At 38.1% G+C, this 13,903-nt stretch overlaps 1 protein-coding gene across 1 annotated transcript; it reads left to right on the plus strand.

Moving 5' to 3' along the window:
• Window positions 1-1,238: 1,238 nt before the first annotated feature.
• Pld (Phospholipase D) lies at window positions 1,239-7,021 on the plus strand. The gene is made up of 15 exons (XM_034314956.2): window positions 1,239-1,512; window positions 1,962-2,172; window positions 2,292-2,652; window positions 2,721-2,841; window positions 2,906-3,329; window positions 3,394-3,629; window positions 3,815-4,082; window positions 4,145-4,307; window positions 4,376-4,633; window positions 4,710-4,989; window positions 5,048-5,268; window positions 5,340-5,576; window positions 5,641-5,881; window positions 5,947-6,276; window positions 6,351-7,021. Exons 2-15 carry the CDS (start codon window positions 1,998-2,000, stop codon window positions 6,450-6,452), a joined length of 3,417 nt encoding a protein of 1,138 aa, XP_034170847.1. The 5' UTR covers window positions 1,239-1,512; window positions 1,962-1,997; the 3' UTR covers window positions 6,453-7,021.
• Window positions 7,022-13,903: the final 6,882 nt, after the last annotated feature.

Raw genomic sequence — 13,903 nt, forward strand, 5'->3', positions numbered from 1 at the left:
AGACGTGCCTTTGTTTTCGAGGGGTTATGATTTAGGGGGTCCCAGACACCCCCAGATGAGATTAGATCTGCATGCAGAGAGCACAGCCAGTATGATAACTTTCCCTGTTTTACCAGTCACTCTTTTACCGCACTTCAAACTGACATCTAAGAAGTCCCAATTTTCACTCCCTTTGATTCTATTTTTTTTTTAAATCAGTCAGAAGCAGCACAAAACTGACCAATTATTATTGTAATTGTTTGACAAACTTGTATTCACTTCATGCACTTTGGTAAATAAATTATTTGAAAAAAGCAACTGAGTTATTATTTAATTTACCCAATTTCATTTATGAGTTATTTATTTAATGCTCGTAATTTCTTTTTTTAGCTATTTATTTAATTGACTTAAATTCTTCTATCATTTTAGTTATTCAATGTACTTAACTCCGTTTCTCAGTTATTTATATGTATACATATAAAACAACTGTTTGATCTTTAATAAATTACAAACAGAATATACAGTAAGTAAAGTAATTACTGTGTAAAACTCAGTTTGACCTAGAACGAGGTGCGACCTCCTCAGTCTTATAGCGACCGCCGAGGGGTGCGGATTAATCTAACAAACATACATATACTTCTAATTTCCCTTCGGAATTTATTTAATTTACTTTATTTATTTTTTCCACTTGTTAACAAGATCATCAAAGAGGAATAAAATTTATGATTTTATCTCTTTTCGAAGCCTCGGGGGAGGCTTAGCGACCCCTGGAGGAGGGCGGCGTGGGAGTGTGATATTCCTACTGACTAAAACCCCACGGCGACCAACACTGGCGCTAAAGGAGGGCTCTGGGACCTTAAGTACTCCGGAGCCCTTTACACCTGGCACATTAGTGCCCATCTGAGATGCCTAGCATGTGCCCGACACCGGGGGTTGCACCCGATGCCGGCTTCTAGGTACTTACGTACTACTTGGGCCGCGTGCAAAGGCATCTGGAGCCCCCACTTCTGATGCCAGCGTCCCTAATGGCCACACCGGATTTGGTGGTGAAACCGTCATATCTAGTATTGAGAAAGGGGTGAAACAAGGCTGAGCTCGAGACACTGACTAACAATGAGGAATGGGGCATAGTTTTTGATATTAAAGCAATCTGCTATTACCATCAAAGTGCGTTAGACTGTTGCAATGCGAAGTATTTCTCATTTTTATGCCAGGATAAAGCAGATGGCGTTCGTTCGCAAGGCACAAATTCGAAACCAATAGCATGTATAGTCTTGTTAGACCTGTTGTCTGTAGTCACTGCAGCAGGTGTATGTGTGCAATGAGCTGTCACATAATGAATGCCGATCAGATCGCGTATGTAATCAAGCGCGGCAATGTTTTACGATAATGGAATTATCTAAGTAAAGCGCGTATATCAAGTTCTCAGAACAGTATGATAAGTTCATTATCTTACAATCGATCATTGAAGCAACAATTTTAATATTCGCTACGTTAGAAACGTGACATGTGACATTTGAACATAAATAAACCGTATCCTTTGTCAATATTTATTCATTTTTATGTAACTTTACTTGTGAATTTTTCATATATGAATTTAAAAATTTCTGCTGAAAAATGCAGTATTATATGATTACTGTACTTCTAGTTTAGATATTGATTGATGGATTATAACAAAAAGTTGTAGAAATTCCTTTTAGTTTCATTAAAGTGAATTACCTTTAATTGAATAAATAGCTAACATTCTAGGTTCTTGGTTCATACATTAGATTATTTTCTTAGTCAAGAAAATGCATCATCTCTTTGTCATGATATCACCTTTGTTCAGTTGCATCTAATTGTACCATCTATTGGTGAATTAATTTTCTTTGTTCTAAAACACTTTCTGTAATTCTATATATTGTTTTTAATTGTTAATACACAATACATTTCATTAAAGAAGTATATAATATGAAATAATTCACTTAACTGTGTATGTTCAGTTAGTTACATATTAATGTATTTATAACATAGCAACAATGTCTGACAATTTATCAAATGATGAGAAAACTGATAATTACACTGTAGAGAATTTAATTTCTCACGATTCTGAGTATGATGATGCATTGGGAGTACCTGATTCTTTGGAAATAACTATTAATGACAACGATGTAACTATAAATCCTGAGAATAAAGAAGATATTGATAATACAGGTAAGCCTGTATTTTTGCTCGTTTCTTTCCTATTGTTTGTTATCCTTATTAACAGTTCATAATACTCTGCTTATGTTAATAAAATTCACTTGTGCATTGTCTTCTTTTGTTTGTACCAGAGCATCTTGGTGTGATACCTTTTCCTACCATACATGATGTACCAAAAAAGTTAAAAAATGAACATCAAAATGTTTTCATTCCTGGAGAAGAAGTGCATGTGAAAATCATAGATACTGAACGTAGTGTGACAACACATCCTTTGAACCCAAACTTATACACCATAGAATTTAGGCATGGCCCGTTTACTTGGACAATTAAAAAGAGATATAAACATATTCAATATTTGCATAATCAACTGAAGATATACCGTGCTAGCTTAGAGATACCTTTTCCCACTAAACGTCACAAAGAAAGAAGAAGTAGTTTGAAGAGTTTGGGAGAAGTTAAGGAAAAACGGGGCCGTAAAGGTGCATTGCCACGGTATGAAAAAATACGTCTTATTCCAATTTTATGATCAAATGAAGAATTAATCGAAACACTACTTTCAGGTTTCCAAATAAACCTGATGTTCTAGTACCTTATGAACAATTAGAACAGAGGAAGAAAGCTATAGAAGATTATTTAACTAATTTACTAAAAATAAAAATTTATTTGCATCACCCTGAAACTGTAAGTTAGTGAAGTACATATTATTATAATATCTGATACACTAATTTCTATAAAATATTTTTAGATCAATTTCGTAGAAGTTTCCCGTTTATCCTTCATAGCAGATTTAGGTATGAAGGGTAAAGAAGGACTTGTTTTAAAACGAACTGGATCAGGGGCAAGAATTAGATATAATTTTTGTGGCCTTCTTGAAGGCATGTGTTGTATTAGATGCAATCGTTTTTGCACCTCTTTGTGTGGAAAATGGCATTCGCGACATTTTGTCGTGAAAGATACCTTTGTTGCCTATATTAGGCCTAAAGACGGTAGCATAAAGTCTGTAATTTTAATGGATAATGGTTTTGGAATTAGTTTTGGCATGTACACGACGGGCTTAAGAAATGGTATGCAAATAGTAAACCTTAGTAGGCACATACTAATCAAATGCTGGACTAGAAGAAAAGCTAAGGAATGGATGGAGTTTATACAAGAAATTAGTAACAGAGAAGGTGAGTTCTTGAAATAATAAAAGATCTAAAACTTCAAAATTGTAAATAATAAATAATATTATAGGCCGAGATTTTACACAGACAAATCCACACAATTCTTTTGCACCTTATCGTTCACCTATACCGGCCGCATGGTTTGTCGATGGATCAAGTTACATGTCGGCTGTTGCAGACGCTTTAGAAAATGCCAAGGAAGAAATTTTTATTGCAGACTGGTGGTTATCGCCAGAAATTTATATGAAGCGACCAGCAATGAACAGTGATTACTGGAGACTAGATAAAATCTTACAAAGAAAAGCAGTAAGTTACTCCAAAACTAATCTCTATTTCCTGCAGTTTAATAACTGTTTTTTACACTGATTGCATTCTATAATTTTTTCACGCTAACATAATCATGTAGGATAGTTGGTAAGGTTAATATGTTATTTAAAATATTAAATATTACAAAAAGACCGATCACTCGTCATAGTTAATTTTTCGTTCAGATTGAAGGCGTAAAAGTATTTATAATGATCTACAAAGAAGTGGAAGTCGCATTAGGCATAAACAGTTTCTATAGTAAACAACGGCTAGTTGAAAAATGCCCGGAAAATATCAAAGTGTTGCGCCATCCGGATCATGCAAGAGTTGGAGTATTTCTTTGGGCACATCACGAGAAAATTGTAGTCGTTGATCAAAGCATTGCTTTCCTTGGGGGCATCGATTTATGTTACGGTAGATGGGATAGCAACGAACATAGATTGATTGATTTAGGTAAGTTGAATTTAGAGCGAAGCATTTGTATTTCATATTTAATTCATAACATATCCTTTCAGGTTCAACTCATCATTCTAGCATTTACATTCCGTCCAAAGGAAAATTCACAAATACTAGCAGCAAAAAAGTATCAAAATGCCATACGCGAAAACATGTCTTACTGTCCTTAGCTATTGCAACTAACACAGTTGTAATGGCTACTACAAGATCTATACCTGTATTGTAAGTTTCTTAATAACTTTCTCTCTATATTATAATAATTTTGATTCTTGAATGAATGTATTTTTCAGACCAATGATGAGCATTAAAAGGTCAATACCAACAGCATTCTCACAACTGAACGCTGAAGATTTATTATTGATGCAACCACCCAATGATTTTGATACTATGAAATGTGATACTCCAAACACAGAGCGAAAAAATCTGTTTGGAATGGCAAAAGATACCATGGACAAAGTGAAACAGAATATAAAATTAAAAAGACAGGAGTTGATTAATATGGTATATAATCCAAACGAAGGTAGTAGCGATGAGGAAGACGTAAACAAGTGTGTGCATTTCTTTAATATACATATATGTAATATTTAAAATTTACACGCAATTGAAAAATGACTATATTTTTAGCGACACAATGGAAACTCCAATTGAAATAAGCGAAGCAATGGTGTACGAGGAGGAAGAAAGTGTATACTCAGAGTATCCAGGAGTAGCAAAATTGTGGCTCGGAAAAGACTATACAAATTTTATCGTGAAAGACTTTAATGATCTTGAGAAACCCTATCAAGATTTAATAGACAGAAGTACGACACCTAGAATGCCATGGCATGACATAGGAGTTATGGTGCAAGGAGCATCAGCCAGAGATATTGCCAGGCACTTTATTCAACGATGGAATGCAATCAAGGTAAGTGCCATTTAATATGCAATAGTATAATATCTAAGCTAACCCTCTTGGTTTATAGATGGAAAAAGCAAAACTGAATTCATGTTACCCATTTCTACTTCCAAAATCATACAGAGACTGCAGAAGCAGCGTACCGTTTATCCCAGAAGAATCTATTCACAACATTAAATGCCAAGTGTTAAGATCAGTTAGCTCCTGGTCTGCAGGCTTTCTTGATTCACAAACTTTAGAACAGAGTATACAAGAAGCTTACATCCAAGCTATCAGTAAAGCAGAAAGGTGGAACAAATATGTACAATGTATACAAATTGCCATATATTTCAAAAAACTTATTCTAATTGTTTCTTTAGGTACATATACATAGAAAATCAGTTCTTTATTACTCTTGCATCTATGGAACGAACTGCAGTAAAGAATCGTATAGGAGAAACATTATTGAAACGAATTTTAAGAGCACATAGAGAAGGTGCAGTATTTAGAGTATTTGTAATAATGCCTCTGTTGCCTGGCTTTGAAGGGGAAGTTGGAGGACCAACTGGTACTGCATTACGTGCTATAACACATTGGAACTATGCTTCCATATCTAGGTAAGAAACCTGATTGATGAATCTTGAATGAAAATTATTCCAAGCATTTTCCAATCTCAAACAGGGGTAAAGATGCTATCCTAAATCGACTAATTGATGCGGGAATAGAGGATCCTAGCGAGTATATTACATTCCATGGTTTAAGAGCTCATGCAATGTTAAACGGTACATTGGTGACTGAACTGATTTATGTTCACAGTAAGCTATTAATTGTAGATGACAATACAGTCATTTGTGGATCGGCTAATATTAATGACAGAAGTATGATAGCAACAAGGGACAGCGAGATTGCAGTGATAATTCATGTAGGCATCATCAGTGCTCTTGCAAATATAACAATCGTGATTTTTCAATGATCCTATAATTACAGGATCGAGAGTTTGAAGACGGCAAAATGAACGATATACCGTTCCCTTGTGGTAAATTTGCAGGATCCTTAAGAAAACAATTAATTTCTGAACATCTAGGATTGTTTAAAACAAACGAAGATATAAATGTAACTGATATAATTAAAAAGTCATTCTACAGAGATATATGGTGTGCTAGAAGTAAACAGAACACGGACATTTTCGAAGAAGTATTCCATTGTATACCTACAGACAAGGTTGTTAATTTTTCCATGTTAAAACAGTATCAGGATGAAGAATCACTCTGTTCATCAAACGCACTTTTGGCTCAAGAAATGGTTGAAAATATTAAGGTACAAATAAGTACAAGAATGTTAGTAAACATTACTGTAAGAAGATTTAATATTATTATTCAACTGGTTTGTAGGGTCATTTGGTAAACATGCCATTAAACTTTCTGTGTAACGAGGATCTGAAACCTGCTGCTGGCACAGTGGAGGGAATAATGCCAACAGCTCTATGGACATAAGTTGTTTATAATCAAAGTTAAATAGCATCTACAACAGTATTTCTAATGTTGTTGATCTAAAATATTTGATTAACCAAAGTACAAAAGATTGTATTGTATTTATGACTGGATATTTTACAGTGCTTTCTGAAGAACTATAAATATTTACTTGCAATGAAATAAGGCTGCTAAGAAATATTTTTGCATAGTCAAAGCATATTTACTAGTATTGTGAATCAGTATGCATAATATACTGTTAAGAATGTAAATATCTCTTCACTTTCAATTTTAATTAAGTTTTCGTTCAAATATTAATGGAAATTTGAAGAGAAAGGGTATCTATATTGTAATTAAGGTGTTAGGTTCTAATTTTACATTAACATTCCAATACAATCTACCTCTTTTGTAGAAAAAAAATGATATTGATATTAACGTAGTAATTGTTACTAATTTTAAACGAATTTTGTTACTTGAATCGCTTAGAATGAATTTTTAATCAACGCTCGATCATTCATGACAGATAATAAACTTTTTAAAAATATTTAAATGTGCCTCTTAAACAATTGATTTTTGTATCAAATTCTTTTATTAAATTCAGCCATGTATGCAATAAAACACTATGTAAAGTTCTTTTACACACTGAAGTTTTAATTTTGATTGAAAATGGTGCTCTTAGTGCCATATAACAGTAAGCGAAACAGATTATCCCAAAAGAAAATTTCTTTTTCGAAAAATAAAGAAACTTAGAACTATGGCAATTCCCGGAAGCGTTCGATCGTCAATGAAATTATTGTACAGTAAAACCTGGATAAATTCAACGAAAGAATGCTTGGATAAATGAAACATCGCTATCCCTTCCACTTGGGGGGATCCCCCTAGGCGAACCGAGCCGCTCGACGAGGAAACCGTGTAATATGATCCGACCGTAATATCCGTGTGACTAATACTAATTCAACGATAAAACTTTTTTATTTTTAACTTTTTCTCAATGAAACTGTTACTAATGCATTTGTGAGATTTTTCTAATTAAAATGATACCAAACTCGATATAGGTTGAATTATATTTATAAACAATAGTAATAGAATAAGCAACATAGAATTGAGACCACGACTGAATATAAATGATGTCGGCTGAATACAAAAGATGTGTACGGACACAGAATCGGCATGTTGGCTACAAAGAAAACATGTGTACGGATTCAGAATCGACACCTCGCTTGGATAAATGAAACATTAAATGCCCAGAATCGACTCCTTGCTTGAATAAATGAAACATTAAATGCCCGGAATCGACTCCTTGCTTGAATAAATGAAACATTAAATGCCCAGAATCGACTCCTCGCTAGGATAAATGAAACCTTTGAAACCAAAGCCGACACCGCGACTGGTTTGGATTTCGATCTCTCTTGCTTTTCGCCAACTTATAACATCAATTTTAGCAAGTAATTATAATTGAAACTATATCGTGTTTGGTACCACTTTACTCACAAAAATCTCACCAATGCGCTAGTAAAAGTTTCACTCAAAAAAAGTCAAAAATAAAAAATTTTTTTGATTCAATTAGTATTAGTCACACCGATACGTTTCGGCTCTTTCCTTTGATTTCGGACCTCTCTCTTTCCACCACTGTCTGTCCCTTTCTACGTTCACGCTTAGCTGGTCGTCGCGTGTCATCCGAGCTTCGATACCGTGCTTAGGTAAACGCAACCACTGGGTCCCAATCTTGGTTGAATTTATCCAGGTTTTACTGTATTTCAATGCGGTGTGAAATAGGGGTGGTTAAAGGACTTTGAAATGCTCAGCTATCTTAGCAGTAGATGGCAGTAGATGGTAGTGGCGCGCCCAATCAAGCATGACGTTCCGCATTACCGATTCCACGGCCAATTACATTTAAATACTTCCCTACCTACATTAAAATGTTATTCCCCTTCGATGAGCTTATTTAATAAGCAAAGAAAATAAATAAACTAAATTAAACAAACTCCGGAAAGAAATTAGATGATTATTATACTGGTTGTGCCCTCTACATATGGGCCTGATTTCATCCCGGGGTGTCAGGGACCCCAAGCACCGGCGATACTTATAGCATCGGGGTGTCAGGGACCCCGATGCATCGGTGGCGCTCTCTACATATAGACCTGATTCATTTCGGGGTATCAGGGACCCCGGTGACTTTCTTTACGCACCGACAAAATATCATCTTGGGGTGTCAGGGACCCCGGTGACTCTGCGCACCGACCTAATATCATCTTGGGGTGTTAGGGACCCCGTAGCTAAATTTATTTAGTCATGTTAAATTTGTTAAACAATTATTTTAATGATTTTTCGGCCGTGTTTTCTTCAGCCAACAATTTTTTCGAGTCGCCAAAAACCATTCTCACAGATGTTTTCCTTTGCGAAAAGTAGCGAATTTGCAAAGTTTGACCTGAATTGGAGCATGACAGTTTTTAAAGACTTTATCGACTTCGTCGATAATCTAATTTTTATCAGCTGTCCTGTGGCACACTCTATGATGTAGAATGACGATTTTAGGATCTACTTACTTACATCAGGTTAAACGATCTATGGATCGCACTTGTCGATAATGAAAAGAAGAAAAAGGAAAAGAAGTTTGAAAAACGGGACATGCGAAATTTCAGCCTTTTCCTAACATCCAAAATAATTTTCAGTCTTAATGTTGAAAATATTAATATTAAGAATAATTTAGAAAACAAAATAACATAATTTTTAATTATTAAATATTATAAAATTTAGTATAGAAGAAAGTTCGAAAACATACTAATTTTTGCGCGTAAAAGTTTACACTCACATGACAAAATCACGGACTACATATTGGGGACGACCTCCCCCGCATCGTCACTCTCCCTCGGGAAGCCTATGATGGTTGACTTTGTACAACTACTACTTCAGGAATGATTCTTAAAACTTTCAGTGACCGACGTGTATCTATCTAACCAGGAAGAATTCCAACGAAATAAAATAAAAAACACGTCGAGATCGCGGCAGAATCGACACCGTTTTCATGCCAGAGGAGAAGTTGGAATCCATGAAACGAGCGGTCCTCTTCGGCCGATTGAGCGTACCGATAGTCGAGCTTACGATTTACCGTCATTCGCGCGGATCGGCGAGCACCAGTCACAGATAGAGAACCCTCTGAATCGTAGCACCGATAGAGCCACGGTTGCGTTATGTTGCCGCTAATTTGGATTTATGTTCGCATTCGCACGTCCTGCTACGTCTGCCGACACCTCGAGCGGCCACCGACAGATCTTCGATCGGAGCCCGCTCTTTTTCTGTTTCTTTACAGAAAATTCAGCGGCCGTTGCTTGTATCGCGCCGCGAGAAGCCGCGATCATGGAATCGGTAACGAGGGAACGTCGCGTGGATGATGGATGTTTGCCAGCAGCTTTCGCCTTGTTCCTGCCGCTTCATAGATATTTCGAATTTGATAAATTGTCAGCGGATATCACCTACCATTGGATTGAAATATTGTCTAAAGACACTCGCTTTATGTAAAAAATTCTTTTGCGTTGAAGCGTGTAAATCGACGACAACGAGTAACCCTACACCTACTCCGCACGAAAATTGCATCAAGAAGCGGGGGCGGTGTGAAAAAATCAAAAGATCTACTCGAATAGCGTGGTAGCAAGAATTCTAGCCAAGCTTATTACCCGTCATTATCGTGGCTCGGACAACCACTGTAATCCGTATTTCATTTTCTCCCGGTTTTTCCCTTAACCCCCCAAGTGGTTACGAGCCTAGATTACAGGCGTCGCTGGACGACCGATAGTTTCCGCGATACGAGTTTCCTGGTGAATATTCTCGCTGATTTCCACCCTTCTGCTTGCAATCAAACGAAATTTGAACGTTTGACACGCTCGAGGTTGCGTGTTTTTTAAGCAAACTGAAAGTTAAGGCACTGCACCTGATTTAAGGCCACAATGATAAAAACGATGGATCCGAATGTCAGCGGTTTTTAAGCAAATCGTCCAATTACTATTTCAAGGCTATGAGAAAAACGGTAGCTGGCAGTAATTGGTTTCAAATTCTCGAAACGTTTTCGCTTAATTAAAGGAACGGAACGAAGCAAAACGTGGGCAACATTGTCTGGTCTGAAACAGGTTCACCGTTCTGCACACAGTGACCTTTCGTTTCAGCTCGCTCCTTCGGCGACCGGTGAGGAGGTCGCGAGGTTGCACGGAATAAGAAAAGAAAAATTAATTGCAATCTTTTCTTCAAACTTACAATGGGATTGTCTTAAATCAGTCCTATTTTTAGAATCGCTGTTTTAATTACAGTAGCTGCTGATTTGCGATTCAGATCGACGAGCTAATTTGCCGAGAAGTCGGCTCTACAAAAAACTAATAGCACCGTAAATTTTGCCCGGCGATAAGGAACCGTTTTTCTTCTGGTTGGTAGATCCCAGACGGGTATACGTCAACGTAAAATTTAATTATCGTTCTGCATAGTTCAATAAAGCACATCGTTTCTGTTCGAAAACTATCTCGATTCGAATAAGGGTACGTTTAATAAAAATTAATAAAATGAAAGATTAAATCGAACCGGGCGCGTAATGTCTCAAGCGAGCTATGCATAATTAAATAGTCTCATCTTGTTGGAGGGGTCGGTAGAAACCATCGTTCGATAAATACCGGCACGTATTAAGGCGCTGATTAAAGGACAACGGACGAGATTGAATTAATATCTCGTCGAGTCTTTAATTAAACGGCTCGGAATAAATGAGCCTCGCGATTTTTATTCACCCCCTGCCGCCCCTCGCCGATGTATTTCTATGAGATATTACTTACCGAGCAATTAGTTCTATCTTTCTTAACCCTTTTAACCTATCGACCTCTGTTCCTCTTCAGCCTCGCCGCATCCTTGGGACCGATTACATTCTCGCAGGACAAGGTTGTTAGAAAGGGTAAGGAGAAAGACCGGTGAACGTGTCTATGGCTAGGTAATAAGGCGTAAAAGGAGAATAAAATAAACGAAACGTAGCCGTCGACGACCTCCCCTTACCCGATGAAGCGTTAAATTTGTTTAAAAATATCAATAAAAGTATTGAATACCGAAAGAGGATGATCATCGCCGATTTAGACGGTGATTGAGTAATTATTAATCGAAGCCGGTGGTGCCGCAGGATGAATGTAAAATATTATTGTCAGCGGGTTTCATAATTTTCCAAACGGGTTTCTGCGGTCAAGTACGAACGATTATCGGTAATCGTAATCATCGGGGGTATTAAACGGGCGGTCGTTTATAATATTTATTCGCGACAGAAGGTTGGCTCGCGGCGTTCGATAGCTGCCGATTGCAAAGCCATCCGAGACGATTAATCTCCTTCGTCTTTTATCCGTCCTGAGATCCCGTGTATCTCATCTTTCCATCGAAAGAAGGTTAATCCCTATCCCCGCTCCGTGATTCCCACTTATCGTTTTAACCCCTTGACCCCGTGGTTAATTCCCTGCGTGTCGGTGCTTCGAGTTTACTTACCGCCTGCCTCCTCTTCCCTCGCTACTTTGCATGCGACGATGCGCATTTTGCGAATAACGAGACAAAAATTTCAATTAACGCGAAGGAACTCTTAAACTAACTCTTCCCGATTAAACTTATCATTGTTAACTGTTACCTTTCAAGGGGGTAATAAGAGCGAAACAAGCATGTTGTTTTTTCTTTTTCTTCTTTTGGGTATCCGATCATCGTTCAGTGTATTTATTTACCAAGCCACGATCGATCTCCGAATCGGCGCGACAATGCTTGTTGTCCGTAATGAATCTTGCTTGTCGCATAATGAGAGCATAAATTATGCGCTTCTCTTGTACAACGAGCCTCCTCTCTTTCCCTCCACGATTCACCGTGAGCTTCGTAATAAATTCTATACTATAACAGCCTCTCTACCTCTTTTTTCTTCACTCTTTGTTTCCTTCTCGATTCGTTCCTCCTTCAAAATAAAAAATTCAATCCAAAATATAAAATTCCTTTTTCCCGCGGTTTCCTATCAATTTCCCCGTTCTCATTACCCGCTCCACCGCACCGGTAAGAAGCTTTCGAATACGTTTTTTGCCAATTTTTCCTCGTTCCCCCGTGGCAGCTATCGTTCCTCGGGATCTCATTGTTCGTCCTCGTTCCTCTGGTTTGCGCCTGGTTAAGGTGCTCGTTGTTCACGTGAAGGTGTATCGGCGCGTGTTCGGCCGCGCTCGAGCGGGCTCGTATATATTTACCTGGCAATTAGTTTTGCGGAGAATGTTGTTGTCCTTGGTCGTACGGACACACGAGCAATCCCGCTCGTTTGCGGGGGTGTCCCCTTCTGCACAGCAGTCTCTATATCGCGTTCGAACATACCCGGACGGCTTCTATCCGCGGCTTCTCCAGGAGGTGCAAAACGGGCGCAGGTGCAACGCTTCTGCGTGCCTGGAATTTCCCTTCCATTGTCCGTCTCGAGAACCCGCGGGAAATCATGCTATCGTTAGTGGTCGAAATTTTCCGTGTCTTGAATTTTTACGATATGAAAGAGGATTAAAACGAGAGGTTGTAGCTATAAATTTTCTAAAAAGCTTCAAGTGCGCATCCAGAGACCTTCTACACGATACGTCCAATGATATCTCCTGCTAATCATTTTTAAGTTCCCTCTATCGAACCGTTATCTCGGACAGCCTTAAAACAGCCACGATACCGATTTTTCTCGATCCTCAGTTAAACACATCCACGTTTAAATTACATCTGCTTAAGAGTGTCGGCAACGAGACCGCTCTCAGATCGCGAAACAATGGCGGACCGATAAAATAACTGGAGGATTCATTTATTCTACGTAACTATACGTGCCTACAGTCTCGTAAGACTACCCTACGGATCAGTGATGCGCAATCGTTGGCCCTGGACCAATGTTATAAATCTTGTATCCTTGATCGTCCAAAATGTTCAAATAAAGAAACCTACTGTATATAATAAAAAGAACGAAAGTACACATTTAAGGTGGTCAGGTTAAGGTAGGACATAAATTTATAATATGAAGTTCGTTTAAATTTAAAAACGAGTTTTGCGCACCACTGTCCTATCAGCAACGAGAAAAACCATCTTCCCCTCTGCCCCATCTACTTTGGTCAGTTACTCCCCTTTAACACCACGGTACTACTTTTCTGCCAGCGATTCAGCCACGATAGATCGAAGGGAAGAGAGCAACAGCTTCAGCGTCGATCCATCCATTCCCCTTTTTGCTTGTTCCTCTTCTATCAGCCGCCTCTTCCTTCCTTCCTTCCTTTCTTCCTTCCTTCCTGGAGCGTTGGCTCGATTTTTTCGGCTGAAATCTCGCCGAGAGTCAGAGGTAACGGAGATACGCGGTACGAGGTGTTGTTGCAACAAGGTGTTAGATTAATTGTACGATTAAATCGTCGTAAATCTCGAAAAGGGACGCCCACTGCCCTCGTGTGGCCGCCCTCTTTGCTTCTCTCGGGGATGATCGAGCGAGAGCA

Source organism: Osmia lignaria, chromosome 15 (assembly GCF_051020975.1).
Source record: "Osmia lignaria lignaria isolate PbOS001 chromosome 15, iyOsmLign1, whole genome shotgun sequence".
NCBI lineage: Eukaryota > Metazoa > Arthropoda > Insecta > Hymenoptera > Megachilidae > Osmia > Osmia lignaria.

Excerpts from the sequence above, each read along its gene's own strand:
- Pld (XM_034314956.2), top strand. The coding sequence starts at position 1,998 with ATGTCTGACAATTTATCAAATGATGAGAAAACTGATAATTACACTGTA. Across the intron at positions 4,083-4,144 it reads ACATAGATTGATTGATTTAG|GTTCAACTCATCATTCTAGC; the intron begins GTAAGTTGAATT and ends ATATCCTTTCAG. Across the intron at positions 5,577-5,640 it reads AACTATGCTTCCATATCTAG|GGGTAAAGATGCTATCCTAA; the intron begins GTAAGAAACCTG and ends AATCTCAAACAG.